General features: G+C 42.5%; 2 protein-coding genes and 1 long non-coding RNA gene across 3 annotated transcripts in view; 2 read left to right on the forward strand and 1 right to left on the reverse strand.

Moving 5' to 3' along the window:
* LOC133540365 (uncharacterized) lies at window positions 1-14,615 on the reverse strand. The gene is made up of 3 exons (XR_009803611.1): window positions 11,077-14,615; window positions 1,740-1,940; window positions 1-103 (listed from the first exon to the last, which is right to left on the reverse strand). It is a non-coding gene; the product is annotated as an uncharacterized LOC133540365 (long non-coding RNA).
* LOC133540361 (aerolysin-like protein) overlaps window positions 13,438-17,466 on the forward strand; it is a 7,483-nt gene continuing 3,454 nt past the window's right edge. Inside the window, exons 1-2 of the mRNA XM_061882881.1 lie at window positions 13,438-13,554; window positions 16,660-17,152. Coding sequence (XP_061738865.1) covers window positions 16,670-17,152 — 483 coding nt within the window. The 5' untranslated portion in view covers window positions 13,438-13,554; window positions 16,660-16,669. The remainder of the gene's footprint in view (window positions 13,555-16,659; window positions 17,153-17,466) is intronic.
* LOC133540363 (aerolysin-like protein) overlaps window positions 13,444-17,466 on the forward strand; it is a 24,761-nt gene continuing 20,738 nt past the window's right edge. Inside the window, exon 1 of the mRNA XM_061882882.1 lies at window positions 13,444-13,554. The gene's annotated coding sequence lies outside the window, so the exon portion shown is untranslated. The remainder of the gene's footprint in view (window positions 13,555-17,466) is intronic.

Below are 17,466 nucleotides of genomic sequence, written 5' to 3' on the forward strand. Positions count from 1 at the left end.
AGGCCCAGTTGGGCCATCTGCGCACCTGTCGCTGATTTCGAGGCCGGTCCTGGCACACACTGCTTCGCTGCAGGCCCGCAGGCCACACCCCCTCCACAGTTAGCTTCAGGATAACAATGTTATTATAAAGAATAAGAGACTTATTATACTCTGGAAATGTTGGTCTTACTTAAAAATGCACGTGTTTAGTTGTATTCAGTGTTAAAAAAAAGTATTATATGGCTCTTAGGGAAATACGTTTTAAAATATTTGGCTTCTTGGCTCTCTCAGCCAAAAAGGTTCCCGACCCCTGTAATAAACCATATCAGATCTGTGTTTCTTTGTGTCCCTCTTTCCATTTTGAGAATTTGAGGTAACCCGTCGTCCCCTAATGAGCCGAACTTATAAGGAACACTTTTGTCTTTGTTGTAAGATAGTGGTTTCATTTATTATTGTGGTACACGTCGCTTCTACTTGAGATTGTTCCACAGTGGAAGTTTCTTGAATAATGTTTCCACAATAACCCACTATTTACTTCTCACAACTTTAATATGGAGTGATAGCCTCCATCCATCCATCCATCCATCCATCTTCTCCCGCCTATCCGAGGTCGGGTCGCGGGGGCAGCAGCCTAAGCAGGGAAGCCCAGACTTCCCTCTCCCCAGCCACTTCGTCTAGCTCTTCCCGGGGGATCCCGAGGCGTTCCCAGGCCAGCCCGGAGACATAGTCTTCCCAACGTGTCCTGGGTCTTCCCCGTGGCCTCCTACCAGCTGGACGTGCCCTAAACACCTCCCTAGGGAGGCGTTCGGGTGGCATCCTGACCAGATGCCCGAACCACCTCATCTGGCTCCTCTCGATGTGAAGGAGCAGCGGCTTTACTTTGAGTTCCTCCCAGATGGCAGAGCTTCTCACCCTATCTCTAAGGGAGAGACCCAAACTCATTTGGGCCGCTTGTACCCGTGATCTTATCCTTTCGGTCATGACCCAAAGCTCATGACCATAGGTGAGGATGGGAACGTAGATCGACCGGTAAATTGAGAGCTTTGCCTTCCGGCTCAGCTCCTTCTTCACCACAACGGATCGGTACAACGTCCGCATTACTGAAGACGCCGCACCGATCCGCCTGTCGATCTCACGATCCACTCTTCCCTCACTCGTGAACAAGACTCCTAGGTACTTGAACTCCTCCACTTGGGGCAGGGTCTCCTCCCCAACCCGGAGATGGCACTCCACCCTTTTGTGATAGCCTAATGGCGATTAATCCCACACACTCTCACATTCACACTTTTCAGTATATTGATCAGCGGATATTTCAAATTTCCATGCGGACTCCACCGCCCTCCAGATTATTGTTTTTCACGAAAAAAAAATATTCCGTTTTCTGAAAAGACCATTTCAGGTCTGCGTTTTGGACTCTGTCGTCCCTCAGGATATTGGTCTACAGATGTTTTAATTCATTGTGGGCTCCGCCGCCCTCCAGTATGTTTGTTTATGGCTATTACAGATGTTTCAGTTTTCCCGGTTCTGTTTACCTTCAGTATATTGGCCTCTTCAGTTTTAAAAAAAATAATTTTTAGCTTATTTTCAATGTTGAATACCCGGAATTTTCATTATTATCATATATATATTTTTCCCTTTGCGGGCTCCGTCACCGGTCTTATTGGCCTTTTTACCTGTTAGAGCCTAGGATTTACAGGGTTTGACTATGCCTCGTAACCCTAAGTCACATGCTCTTTCTTTGTGATTCAAAACGTACTCACAGAACTCTGCATTCCTTCCTTTTGTCCTCGGTTTTCCGTCAGTCGTCCAATTCCAGCCAAAATTAAAGAAAAAGCAGTTCCTCAATCAGGATTTGGATGCCATGGTCTTTCTGGTTTCACTCACTCTTGCTGGTATCGTCAGACGTGTTGGAATCCGGCTCGAAGGACCAAGAAGATGTCAGGTTCAAACACTGATGACACCTATTGAACAAGACAAAAGGCAAAGAATCAAACAATGAGAGAATTAAATTTAGACTCAGATCTGAGGAGAGACATGGCCACTGTACACTCTCTGTACAGTCCTCCACCACGCTCTGCTCCAAGATCGTACTCCTCCTTCTTTACTTGCCCCCCCCCCCTTCCCACAGATAATTCCTCAGGGAAGTGGGTCGTAAACAGCGTTGCATTCGGTTCCCGGACAGTTCAAAAAGAGTTCCATAAAATAGTTCAAGGAGAGTCCCATGAAATAGTTGAAAAAGAGTTCGTAAAATTACTTCAATCAATCAATGTTTACTTATATAGCCCTAAATCACTAGTGTCTCAAAGGGCTGCACAAACCACTACGACATCCTCGGTAGGCCCACATAAGGGCAAGGAAAACTCACACCCAGTGGGACGTCGGTGACAATGATGACTATGAGACCCTTGGAGAGGAGGAAAGCAATGGATGTCGAGCGGGTCTAACATGATACTGTGAAAGTTCAATCCATAATGGATCCAACACAGTCGCAAGAGTCCAGTCCAAAGCGGATCCAACACAGCAGCGAGAGTCCCGTTCACAGCGGAGCCGGCAGGAAACCATCCCAAGCGGAGGCGGACCAGCAGCGCAGAGATGTCCCCAGCCGATACACAGGCAAGCAGTACATGGCCACAGGATCGGACCGGACCCCCTCCACAAGGGAGAGTGGGACATAGAAGAAAAAGAAAAGAAATGGCAGATCAACTGGTCTAAAAAGGGAGTCTATTTAAAGGCTAGAGTATACAGATGAGTTTTAAGGTGAGACTTAAATGCTTCTACTGAGGTGGCATCTCAAACTGTTACCGGGAGGGCATTCCAGAGTACTGGAGCCCGAACGGAAAACGTTCTATAGCCCGCAGACTTTTTTGGGCTTTGGGAATCACTAATAAGCCGGAGTCCTTTGAACGCAGATTTCTTGCCGGGACATATGATACAATACAATCGGCAAGATAGGATGGAGCTAGACCGTGTAGTATTTTATACGTAAGTAGTAAAACCTTAAAGTCACATCTTAAGTGCACAGGAAGCCAGTGCAGGTGAGCCAGTACAGGCGTAATGTGATCAAACTTTCTTGTTCTTATCAAAAGTCTAGCAGCCGCATTTTGTACCAACTGTAATCTTTTAATGCTAGACATGGGGAGACCCGAAAATAATACGTTACAGTAGTCGAGACGAGACGTAACAAACGCATGGATAATGATCTCAGCGTCTTTAGTGGACAGAATGGAGCGAATTTGAGCGATATTACGGAGATGAAAGAAGGGCGTTTTAGTAACGCTTTTAATGTGTGCCTCAAAGGAGAGAGTTGGGTCAAAGATAATACCCAGATTCTTTACCGAGTCGCCTTGTTTAATTGTTTGGTTGTCAAATGTTAGAGTTGTATTATTAAATAGAGTTCGGTGTCTAGCAGGACCGATAATCAGCATTTCCGTTTTTTTGGCGTTGAGTTGCAAAAAGTTAGCGGACATCCATTGCTTAATTTCATTAAGACACGCCTCCAGGTGACTACAATCCGGCGTGTTGGTCAGCTTTAGGGGCATGTAGAGTTGGGTGTCATCAGCATAACAGTGAAAGCTAACACCGTATTTGCGTATGATGTCACCTAGCTTCACAAAGAGTTATTCTGGAAATTGGGCAGACCCTGCCATCTGTCCACTTTGAAATCCCAGTGAAGTTTTACGAGCCTTCTTCTTGGAAGGTTTCAGCCTTTTGTCTTCTTGTCCGGAACACAATGTAATACAAAGTTTTTTGTTACAATTTAGAAACAATTATTCTAACACTACCCGTCCGAATGATGAGAACCCAGTGCCCTAATCACTCTGCCTGGTGTATAAAATCAAGCACTTAGGCGTGGAGATTGTTTCTACAAACATTTGTGAAAGAATGGGCCGCTCTCAGTGATTTCCAGGGATTGGCCAAAGAATGGTCCCAGGTGCGGTACCCATGGAACAAGGGACCAGCGACCCCACGCAAGCAAGTGGGCCAAGGACGGGGCCCACCATGCTAGCGACAGGCCATAAACAGAAGACAAGGCACGGGAGAAGCAGGAGACAACCAGCCACCGAGAGACCATACCCCACGCAGGCAGAACGACTTCCCACAGGCAACCGGGTCCCCACGAGCCTAACCCCCTCCAGGAGAGTAAGGTCCGGGGAAGTGGTTGTAGGAGTTGGATTCACATGCACTTTTTCAAAATCATTACTGCACTGCTCTTTGTTCAAATGAGGTTGGGAAATAGTCAGGTGTGAGTTTTGGCACGAAGATGTGAGCTTAATAAACGATGCCAGCACCCACGCTTCAAAAGACAAAAATGTTCTTTGTTCTGCCTTTGGAAAGAGCGCTTTGAACGCCCAACACCTCAGATGCTGGTAGTAAAGAGTCAGAGCACAGTCATTAAACCTGCAGACACTTGTTTGCACCTCACTTTTTACATTAATGTCCTATTTGTATTATTTATTTGTTGAAAAACAACAGCCAAACTGGCAGGTAAATATACTGATGATTAAACCCAAAGAGATGTTGGTTACACGTTATGTTTTCTACCAATATTGTATTATTTTACGTTGAAAACAAAAGCAGAAGTGGTAGGTGACTCTAATGTTTAAGTGTTGGTTACCGTACTTTTATTGTCTTGGATGTTGAAAATCAGGGCAGAAAATGTTTCCTCTCGTGGATTCGACATAAAGTATTGGTTGGACTTTATTCAAATAAGATGTGAATACAATTGTTTACTTGCTTTTTTGTATCCATAATTCCATAAATAGAATTACCTTACAAGATGTAACAGGAATATAGCAAACTTTTCAGCATTACTTTGCTGAAAATTACTGAATTGATTTCAACTCCCTGAATCGTTTTGGGATCAAACCGTTCTAAAAACGATAATATCGTCCCTGACGGAATTTGTTGTTTTATATATATATATGGAATTTGTTGTTGCCGATACAATTCAGGGACGATATTATTTTTTTTAGAATGGTTTAATCCCAAAATGATTCAGTGAGTTAAAATCGATTCAGTATCTGCTTCCTTATGTATATACAGAACAGATATGTTAATTGCCATAACATTTATACACCCCCACACACACACATATATATATATATATATATATATATATATATATATATATATATATATATATATATATATATATATATATATATATGTATATATATATTAGGGGTGGGCAAATTAACACGTTAATTACGAGTTAACTCATCAATCTATTAACGCCGACAATTATTTTATCGCACATTTGCGTATGTTGTTTACATGCTTTTATTTTGTTAACGCCTTTTCTTAACAAGATGACGTCGCCCGGCGTGGAGGGGCTCTTGGTAAAGATGGAACATTTGGCAAAAATACCGGACAATTCTGCAAATTTCCTGGCTGGCTTACAGCGTGGTCACTCCAGGATCACTTACGACCGCCAGACAATTCTGGATGTGGATAGATCGGGCCGTTTTGGACTGATTGACGCGTGCTTGCTGGATCGGCTAGCTAGTATGGGAATACTTTGCCGGCTACATCCAGCGGCCTGTGAAGCAGCGGAGTATATGTGTTGTCCGTCTATTTATGAATAATGCAGACCAGGAGTGTTGGCTGAGTTCTTAACGTTTGCTTTCAGAGCGTGCATATCACAACATACAAGATGCAGTCATGGCGACACAACCTATACCGGGCTACCGCGCATGCTCGTCACTCCTGTTGCATGCTGGGTAGGGTAGTTCTTTTTTCCCCTGGCTCATAACATCACAATATAGTACCATGTATATGATGCCTTCAGTTTATCAAAGCACCAAGCAAACAATCGGAAAATTCCCATCATATCAATTCCTAGATATGGTCATAATTATTTTAAGTGCACTACGCAGAATAAACACAACATTATTAATATTGCTACTACGGATAATTTGATCAAAAATTCCCTAAAACAGCCCACTACCTATAATATAGGTTTTTTAAACATAAGATCCCTGATAAAAAAAAAATGTTTCTGCTGTTACCTCAGAAATTGCCTGTTCAGATGTTATGATTGTGGCTCAGAGATTTGTATGTAGATTATATTTATTTTCCATAACAAACAGGATAACTTAAATACCCTGGCAGTGGCAATAAGCTTAAATGTTTGTATTTACATTTTTGGAGTTGATTTTCATAAAATAAGCTTTTTAACTGCTACTGTTTAACAAGGACTGATTTAAATTGTGTTTGCACAACAAATGTTTTGGCGCTTTTGTTCATGTGGGGGGTTATTCCAATAAAGGTGCACTACACACTACTTTTGAATTCATTATTGGGCTTTGCGTATACAATGCAGTTAATCGCGATTAATCGGAGAAATAGTGCGATTAACTTCGATTAAAATTTTTAATCGTTGCCCAGCCCTAATATATATATATATATATATATATATATATATATATATATATATATATATATATATATATGTCTTGATTGGATTATCCAGAGAATAGTGCTCGATACCGTGGTAGAGCGCAATATGTAGGTGTGGGAAAAATCACAAGACTACTTCATCTCTACAGAACTGTTTCATGAGGGGTTCCCTCAATCATCAGGAGATTTTAATGGAAGCATTCACATACAATGGTTTATATAGGGCACAGAGTGGGTGGGTACAGGCAGGCGTAGGGGCGTGGTGATTGGCTCATGTGTTACCTAGGAGGTGTTTCCGTCTGTGGCGGCATGTTGAAATGATTTCACTGCGCTTGTTGAGGGATGATAGATCTGGATGATATATAATAAACAGTTTCTCTTTTAAGCATAGGTTGCATCTTTTATTACCACTGTTGTAAGGTGTGCTGGATGCAAGAATTTGCCATGTTATTGAATATTCAACATTATTGTCTTTGAGGTTCCAAATGTGTTTGCTGAGTTCTGTAGAATTCCGCAAAGTCTGGTTTCTAAAGGAGGCGTTGTGATTATTCCATCTCGTTTTGAACGCTCCTTCGGTTAATCCTACGCACGTGTCGGATGTGTTAATGTCCTTGCGTGTTACCTTTGCTTGGTAAACGACTGATGTCTGTAAGCACCCTCCGTTGAGAGGGCAATCAGGTTTCTTGCGACAGTTACATTCCTTATTGGTTTCAGAGTCGTTTAGTCTGGGGGTAGGCAGTCCTTTTGCAATTACTTTGTTGTGGTTTGAAATGATTTGTTGTATGTAATTCATACAGCTGTAGCTCAATTTAATGTTGTTCTTGTTGAATATTTTTCTTAGGGTGTTGCCTTTGGGGAAGTGTTTGTCGATATATAAACCATTGTATGTGAATGCTTCCATTAAAATCTCCTGATGATTGAGGGAACCCCTCATGAAACAGTTCTGTAGAGATGAAGTAGTCTTGTGATTTTTCCCACACCTACATATATATATATATATATATATATACATATATATATATATACAGTACAGGTCAAAAGTTTGGACACATCTTCTCATTCAATTTTCTTTATTTTTGTCAGAATAATTGTTTTAGAAGTTATCGCACATTTTGTTTGCCTTGAGTTCAGGTTGTCCTGCGGCCCGTGGTTACGATCCACTGGCGCTTACAAAGCTCTCTTTGATTTTATCAAGCAAAAGGCAGACAGCTTGTAAACCTCCACTGTGTGCGATGGAATGAAAATGGATGGATGGGTCTTTTTAGCTACTTGTCTTGTTCGTTGACTCGGTCTCATGTAAAAAAAAAAAAAAAAAAAGAGTCTAATGTCTCAAAGGAATCTGCTTAACCTTCCTCTTGTGTTAGCTTTCTGTTACCATCTCTGATGTTAACGGGTCGGTTTTGACCCATGTCTTAAATCAGCTGTAAAATACACGAAAAACGATTATCTATCAATCAATCAATCAATCAATCAATAAATCAATCAATCAATGTTTATTTATATAGCCCCAAATCACAAATGTCTCAAAGGACTGCACAAATCATTACGACTACAACATCCTCGGAAGAACCCACAAAAGGGCAAAGAAAACTCACACCCAGTGGGCAGGGAGAATTCACATCCAGTGGGACGCCAGTGACAATGCTGACTATGAGAAACCTTGGAGAGGACCTCAGATGTGGGCAACCCCCCCCCTCCCCTCTAGGGGACCGAAAGCAATGGATGTCGAGCGGGTCTAACATGATACTGTGAAAGTTCAATCCATAGTGGCTCCAACCCAGCCGCGAGAGTTCAGTTCAAGGCGGATCCAAGATAGCAGCGAGAGTCCCGTTCACAGGAAACCATCTCAAGCGGAGGCGGATCAGCAGCGTAGAGATGTCCCCAACCGATACACAGGCGAGCGGTCCATCCTGGGTCCCGACGAGCGGTCCATCCTGGGTCTCGACTCTGGACAGCCAGTACTTCATCCATGGTTATCGGACCGGACCCCCTCCACAAGGGAGGGGGGGACATAGGAGAAAGAAAAGAAGCGGCAGATCAACCTGTCTAAAAAGGAAGTCTATTTAAAGGCTAGAGTATACAGCTGAGTTTTAAGGTGAGACTTAAATGCTTCTACTGAGGTAGCATCTCGAACTGTTACCGGGAGGGCATTCCAGAGTACTGGAGCCCGAACGGAAAACGCTCTATAGCCCGCAGACTTTTTTTGGGCTCTAGGAATCACTAATAAGCCGGAGTCTTTTGAACGCACATTTCTTGCCGGGACATATGGTACAATACAATCGGCAAGATAGGCTGGAGCTAGACCGTGTAGTATTTTATACGTAAGTAGTAAAACCTTAAAGTCAGATCTCAAGTGCACTGGAAGCCAGTGCAGGTGAGCCTGTACAGGCGTAATGTGATCAAACTTTCTTGTTCTTGTCAAAAGTCTAGCAGCCGCATTTTGTACCAACTGTAATCTTTTAATGCTAGACATGGTGAGACCCGAAAATAATACGTTACAGTAATCGAGACGAGACGTAACAAACGCATGGATAATGATCTCGGCGTCTTTAGTGGACAAAATGGAGCGAATTTTAGCGATATTACGGAGATGAAAGAAGGCCGTTTTAGTAACGCTTTTAATGTGTGACTCAAAGGAGAGAGTTGGGTGGAAAATAATACCCAGATTTTTTACCGAGTCACCTTGTTTAATTATTTGGTTGTCAAATGTTAGAGTTGTATTATTAAATAGAGGTCGGTGTCTAGCAGGACCGATAATCAGCATTTCCGTTTTTTTGGCGTTAAGTTGCAAAAAGTTAGCGGACATCCATTGTTTAATTTCATTAAGACACGCTTCCAACTGACTACAGTCCGGCGTGTTGGTCAGCTTTAGGGGCATGTAGAGTTGGGTGTCATCAGCATAACAGTGAAAGCTAATACCGTATTTGCGTATGACGTCACCTATCATCATCCAATTTGTTTCCCATCTCTTGGTTACCTTGTTAGGCTTCCTTATCCATTAAAATATTGGTTTTAATATTTTTGGAGAGGGCCATTTCGCCTTTTTTTTTGCCAGTATACCCCTAGATTTCAATAAAAAAAATGGTAAAATTAACTTTAAAAGAATCTTATAAATAAATAAAAGGTTGTTGTGCTACCTGACTATTACTGAGGGGTATTAGAACATAAATCTTAACTTATCTCTTATTTGTTTTATTTATTTTAATAATTTTGAGACTGAATTGACCTCACATGTCTGGACATGAACGTCTTTGTTTGTTTTTGTACTGGATAACAAGGTAAAATGAGAATCCCCTAAAGCTCACACGATTGGGAGAGGAGCTGGCTGTCAGTGTGTTCCATTTTGGCTCGAATTATTGCTTGAAAATCTTATTTTTATAACTGTGTCGAAACTGACCCTAACAACACCAAGGTCATAATTTCACCCAGAGCATTTTATAATTTAGTGAAAAACCAAACAAATGTTTTGTTTTGTTGAAATAGAGGTTCCTGACAAAGTCAAAAAGCCTTGATGCAAAAAAATGCAATTTACATGGTTATTTTATGCCTTTAAAAACTCAAACGGGTCGGTGCCGACCCTAACACAAGACGAAGGTTAAGATAACTTAGGTGAACTCTGTGGAGACTCCCAAAACATATTTTGATAAGAGGCTCCTCTCAAATGTCGGTTGTTTCAGTCAAGACTTGTCCAATTGGACTCCATCCAGACCAATCATATTCAAAAGAATCTCAGGTGATTTCGCAATACCAACATCAATGCCTTTAAAACCGTGAACCATCAGTAGTCTGACTACAGAGTCCCTGCACTTCTGAGCGGTCTGATATCACCTGTCCACTCTTCAACTTGTGAGTATGCACATCTGGTCTTAGATGTTACATAGTCTGTTCTTGACATAACTCTTTCTACATCTACTCTGGTATGGTTTTAGATTTGTGCAATCAGTCCATCAAATTCACAAACAATGTATCGGACTACTTATTCAACAAGAAAGTCAGATGATTAGACTCGTCCAGAGGTGGGTAGAGAAGCCAGAAATTGTACTCAAGTAAGAGTACTGTTACTTTAGAGATTTATTACTCAAGTAAAAGTAAGGAGTAGTCACCCAAATATTTACTTGAGTAAAAGTAAGAAGTATGTTGTGAAAAAACTACTCAAGTACTGAGTAACTGATGAGTAACCTGTTTGTTTAATGATTACGGCAACAAATAATGCACAAAAACATAAAAATAGCAATGAGCAAATTCATAGCCAGGAATATCTCTTAAGCAACTCAAACAATAATATATATTGAATAATAATACATTAAAATAAAAATATTAAGGAAAATTGAGTCACAATAACTTAACAGCACCATACGCTCAGTAGGCATTGATTGATTGATTGATTGATTGATTGATTGAAACTTGTATTATTAGATTGCACAGTACAGTACATATTCCGTACAATTGACCACTAAATGGTAACATCCCAATAAGTTTTTCAACGTTAATCAATTACTTAATAAATGACCAAGTCGAGGTGATCTACCTCATATATACATACACACACATATCATATATATATACAGTATATAATTTATAGTTATTTATTTTGCCGTTTTTGTTGACATGTTAAAGATGTTTTAATGGATATACATGCATGTTTAACATATAGATTCCTATCTTTCATGAAGACAAGAATATAAGTTGGTGTATTACCTGATTCTGATGACTTGCATTGATTGGAATCAGACAGTGGTGCTGATAATGTCCACGTGTTCAAATGGAGGAGAAAAAAAGTTCCTCCTTCCTGTCTAATACCACATGAAAGTCGTTGGTTTTTGGCATCTTATTTGTCCAGCTTCCATATTCGTTTTTATACACTTTACAAGAAATACATTGGCGGCAAACTCCGTAGCTTCTTAGCTTGTTTGCGCTGGCTTTCAGAGACTCTTATTTTGTTAGCGCAGTCGCGATGGAGCGCCGCTTTTATTGTGAAGACAGGAACTGTGCGATCAGTCTTTAGGCTTTTGACGGGAAGTACGGTTGAAATAAAAAGTGTCTTTTTTCCTTTACACTTTTGATTGATTGATTGAAACTTGTATTAGTAGATTGCACAGTACAGTACATATTCCGTAAAGTTGACCACTAAATGGTAACACCCCAATAAGTTTTTCAACATGTCGGGTTCCACGTGTTACGGTCACGTGACCACCTGGCTCTGTTTGATTGGTCCAACGTCACCAGTGACTGCATTTGATTGGTGAAACGCAGACATTTGTAGTTCATACTTTGAAGCTCTGTCATTAACCAAAACAAACACTAATAGATCGATTAAAAAAAGCAGTGAGTAGCGAGCTTAATGTAGATAAATGGAACGGAGTAAAAGTAGCGTTTCTTCTCTATAAATATACTCAAGTAAAAGTAAAAGTATGTTGCGTAAAAATTACTCGTAGAAGTACAATTTATCCCAAAAGTTACTCAAGTAGATGTAACGGAGTAAATGTAGCGCGTTACTACCCACCTCTGGACTCGTCTCATTTATTTACTAGTAAATCCTGATCTGCTTTGTTCATCCTCAAAAACTGGAGGTGAGTTCTAATGCATGTTAACCCTCTTCTTTCTAGAAACAGGTGAGTCCTCCACCTGGCAAGCCACATCTAGAGAAGAATTTCCACATTACAGAACCTAAGCTGTCACCGTTTTCTTGGTTTGTGTGTTTCTGGGGTATCAGGAAGGTGAGTAGAATAGAATAGCTTTATGGTCATTGCACTTCAAACAGTGCAACACAATTGGTTTGAAGTACAACTGTCCAAAGGTATACCTGTATCTCACCTTTTTTGTAAGGGGCGCTGGAAGTTGGCAGACCCGTCAGCGGAAATCACGGGCGACAGGCTGGGTTGGCAATTCTTGTTGCCCCCAGGCTTAAACTGGCATTTCCGGGTGTTGTTGTTGTCCCTTGGCATAGTAGAGTTTGAACGTGCCCTTACAGATGTAGCGACAAACTGTAATTAAAGCTGCAAGCAGCGTTTGTCGGGCCCGCCTTTGGCTGCTGCCCCCGAGACCCACGTCCGGATAAGCGTTAGAAGACGCCTTGGAGCCACTATTTTGGGAATCTAATTGTGAAAGTAATGCAGTTGTTGTATTGAAGTGAAAATATCAAACTTCCTGTTGATTTTTGCTAAAGTATGTTAATTATTAAAATGTAGGTCTAAGTGAGACCTACATAGTGTTTTTGTTTCATGTCTCTCTGACATTCCTACCGGAAGTTACAAGCAGTTTTGTCTGTGTTTTCTTCCTAGGAGCAGTTTGTCCGTGTTGTATTCCTAGGGGGCGGTAGAATCCAATTTTGAGTTTTGAGGTTAGGTTTTTTCATCAGATCGCAATTTTTGCCAGACCTGATGTGTGTGTCAAGTTTGGTGAGTTTAGAAGCATTTTAAGGGGGTCAAATAACAGCTCAAAGAGGCAAAAATGACATTTTTCAGGAGACTTTGCAAAGGGGTCTTTGAAGGCGCGTAAAATCAAAACCTAAAAACTTATCAAAACTCTGTTCTATACTTTTAATCAGAAGGGTTCAATCTCTTTCCTGTGCGAGTTTGAAGCCAAAACAACAAACGCACTCAGAGGAGATAATGTTTGAAGAAAGGTGACCGTTTTTTACAAAACTTTTGTTTTGAAGGAAGGATTGCAAACTTCCTGTTGATTTTTGTTGGGGGTTGTCAATCTATGAAATGTAGGTCTAAGCGAGACCCACATAGAGGTTTTTGTTCCATGTCTCTCCGACATTCTTACCGGAAGTTACAAGCAGTTGTGTCTGTGTTTTCTTCCTAGGAGCAGTTTTTTCAGTGTTTTATTAAAAAATAGCGCTAAATTTTGAGTTTTGGGGTTTGGTTTTTTCATTAGATCGCAATATTTACCAGTCCTTATATGTGCGCCAAGTTTGGTGACTTTTGAATCATTTTAAAGGGGTCAAATTACAGCGCAAAGAGGCAAAAATTGCATTTTTACTAGTAAATCCTGATCTGCTTTGTTCATCCTCGACAACAGGAGGTGAGTTCTAATGCATGTTAACCCTCTTCTTTCTAGAAACAGGTGAGTCCTTCACCCGGCAAGCCACATCTAGAGAAGAATCTCCACATTACAGAACCTAAGCTGTCACTGCTTTCTGGGTTTGTGTGTTTCTGGGGTATCAGGAAGGTGAGTAGAATAGAATAGCTTTATGGTCATTGCACTTCAAACAGTACAACCCAATTGGTTTGAAGTACAACTGTCCAAAGGCAGACACACAATTAACGTACAAGGGCGTACAGACATTAAAGACTAATGGCTCGCTTATGTGTGACGCCCCCGTGGAAACGATAGAATAACGACACACACAAAAGAAAAAGGGACTTTCAACAGGTGGAGGGTTCCATCCATCCATTTTCTACCGCTTATTCCCTTTTTGGGGTCGCGAGGGGCGCTGGCGCCTATCTCAGCTACAATCGGGCGGAAGGCGGGGTACACCCTGGACAAGTCGCCGCCTCATCACAGGGCCAACACAGATAGACAGACAACATTCACACTCACATTCACACATTAGGGCCAATTTAGTGTTGCCAATCAACCTATCCCCAGGTGCATGTCTTTGGAGGTGGGAGGTGCCTATCCCCAGGTGCATGTCTTTGGAGGTGGGAGGGGCCTATCCCCAGGTGCAGGTCTTTGGAGGTGGGAGGAAGCTCGGAGGGAACCCACGCATTCACGGGGAGAACATGCAAACTCCACACAGAAAGATCCCGAGCCTGGCTTTGAACCCAGGACTGCAGGACCTTCGTATTGTGAGGCAGACGCACTAACCCCTCTGCCACCGTGAAGCCCAGGGGGAGGGTTAGCTAATACACTCCCATTTTATACCTGTATCTCAGCTTTTTTGTAAGGGGCGCTGGAAGTTGGCAGACCCGTCAGCCGAAATCACGGGCGACTCATATTTACGTCTATTTTTTTCAATGCCTGGCTTGCGATCGACTGACACACCCTCCCCGATCGACCGGTAGCTCGCCAAAAAAACGGAAATGCTGATTATCGGTCCTGCTAGACACCAAACTCTATTTAATAATACAACTCTAACATTTGACAACCAAACAATTAAACAAGGCGACACGGTAAAGAATCTGGGTATTATCTTTGACCCAACTCTCTCCTTTGAGGCACACATTAAAAGCGTTACTAAAACGGCCTTCTTTCATCTCCGTAATATCGCTAAAATTCGCTCCATTCTGTCCACTAAAGACGCTGAGATCATTATCCACGCGTTTGTTACGTCTCGTCTCGATTACTGTAACGTATTATTTTCGGGTCTCCCCATGTCTAGCATTAAAAGATTACAGTTGGTACAAAATGCGGCTGCTAGACTTTTGACAAGAACAAGAAAGTTTGATCACATTACGCCTGTACTGGCTCACCTGCACTGGCTTCCTGTGCACTTAAGATGTGACTTTAAGGTTTTACTACTTACGTATAAAATACTACACGGTCTAGCTCCATCCTATCTTGCCGATTGTATTGTACCATATGTCCCGGCAAGAAATCTGCGTTCAAAGGACTCCGGCTTATTAGTGATTCCCAAAGCCCAAAAAAAGTCTGCGGGCTGTAGAACTTTTTCATTTCGGGCTCCAGTACTCTGGAATGCCCTCCCGGTAAAAGTTCAAGATGCTACCTCAGTAGAAGCATTTAAGTCTCACCTTAAAACTCATTTGTATACTCTAGCCTTTAAATAGACTCCCTTTTTAGACCAGTTGATCTGCCGTTTCTTTTCCTTTTCTTCTATGTCCCACTCTCCTTTGTGGAGGGAGTCCGGTCCGATCCGGTGGCCATGTACTGCTCGCCTGTGTATCGGCTGGGGACATCTCTGCGCTGCTGATCCGCCTCCGCTTGGGATGGTTTCCTGCTGGCTCCGCTGTGAACGGGACTCTCGCTGCTGTGTTGGATCCGCTTTGGACTGGACTCTCGCGACTGTGTTGGATCCATTATGGATTGAACTTTCACAGTATAGACCCGCTCGACATCCATTGCTTTCCTCCTCTCCAAGGTTCTCATAGTCATCATTGTCACCGACGTCCCACTGGGTGTGAGTTTTCCTTGCCCTTATGTGGGCCTACCGAGGATGTCGTAGTGGTTTGTGCAGCCCTTTGAGACACTAGTGATTTAGGGCTATATAAGTAAACATTGATTGATTGATTGATCGACGTAATGCCCACCCCTGCTGTCGGACAATTTGCTCAGGCATTTGTTGACAAAGTGGTGACCCTCGCCCCCGTCCTTGTTTGTGAATGAGTGAGCATTTCGTGGAATCTGCTTATATACCCAATCATGGCAATTGGGAACAGTTGGGTGTTCCCAATTAGCCTGTTCACCTGTGGGATGCTACAAATAAGTGTTTGATGAGCATTCCTCATATTTCTCAGTCTTTTTTTGTCACTTGTGCCAGCTGTTTTGAAACATGTTGCAGGCATCAAATTCCAAATGAGCTAATTTTCGCAAAAAAATAACGTTTTCCAGTTCGAACATTAGTTATCCTGTATTTGCAGTCTATTCAATTGAATATCATTTGAAAGGGATTTGCAAATCATTGTATTTTTTTTTTTTTTTTTTGCCATTTACCCAGCGTGCCAAGTTCATTGGTTTTGGGTTTTGTACATCTTAAACACTGAAGACGTCTTCAGTAATGCAGACGTTGTACCGATCCGTTGTGGTGAAGAAGGAGCTGAGCCGGAAGGCAAAGCTCTCAATTTACCGGTCGATCTACGTTCCCATCCTCACCTATGGTCATGAGCTTTGGGTCATGACCGAAAGGATAAGATCACGGGTACAAGCGGCCCAAATGAGTTTGGGTCTCTCCCTTAGAGATAGGGTGAGAAGCTCTGCCATCCGGGAGGAACTCAAAGTAAAGCCGCTGCTCCTCCACATGGAGAGGAGCCAGATGAGGTGGTTCGGGCATCTGGTCAGGATGCCACCCGAACGCCTCCCGAGGGAGGTGTTTAGGGCACGTCCAACCGGTAGGAGGCCACGGAGAAGACCCAGGACACGTTGGGTAGACTATGTCTCCCGGCTGGCCTGGGAACACCTCGGGATCCCCCGGGAAGAGCTAGACGAAGTGGCTGGGGAGAGGGAAGTCTGGGCTTCCCTGCTTAGGCTGTTGCCCCCGCGACCCGACCTCGGATAAGCGGAAGAAGATAGATGGATGGATGGACATCTTAAACACTTTTCTGCAGATCTTCAGGAAGTCCAGTTTTGTGAATATATTGAAGAACATTTCTGTTGCAGGTCAATAAACATGGCGACTACACTTCATCTTATTGGTGGAAATGGAGGAAGTTTCTTTTCTTTGACCGGTCGTGAAAACGGTGCCACTCTCAAGAAGATTGGTGTGGCAGTGGGTGGCTGGCAGATCAAAGCCGTGCGGGTTGAACTGACCGACGGGCGTGTGGAGACCTTTGGAAAATCCCACACTTTCAGTGAGTTCACGTTCAAACTTGGCGAGCGCATCACCAAGCTGTCCCTGTGGGGGAACGGCGCCGGGTCTCGTCTGGGTGGCATCAGGTTCTGGACGAGTTCTGGACGCGAGTTCTTTGCACACATGAACGACTGGCCCCTGAAGACCGAGTACTCTATCGACGTGGGGTCAGGAGTCTGCCTGGGGGTGCAGGGGAAGGCTGGCTCAGACATCGACCACATGGGGTTCCTCTTCATCAATGCCATCAAGTCGTCTGTGCTAACCGACATGACCTATCCCAGCCTGGCCATGTACACTCCTCAGGTGAGTGGTTTTGATTGATTGATTGAAACTTTTATTAGTAGATTGCACAGTTCAGTACATATTCCGTACAATTGACCACTAAATGGTAACACCCCAATAAGTTTTTCAACTTGTTTAAGTCGGGGTCCACGTTAATCAATTCATGGTACAAATATATACTATCAACATAATACAGTCATCACACAAGTTAATCATCATAGTATGTACATTGAATTATTTACATTATTTACAATCAGACAGTGTAGACAAACAGTGTAGGTCTTACTTAGTAGGATATGTACAACCGGCAGAGAACATAGTGAGTTCAGATAGCA

The sequence above is a fragment of the Nerophis ophidion genome, linkage group LG22 (assembly GCF_033978795.1).
Source record: "Nerophis ophidion isolate RoL-2023_Sa linkage group LG22, RoL_Noph_v1.0, whole genome shotgun sequence".
Taxonomy (NCBI): domain Eukaryota; kingdom Metazoa; phylum Chordata; class Actinopteri; order Syngnathiformes; family Syngnathidae; genus Nerophis; species Nerophis ophidion.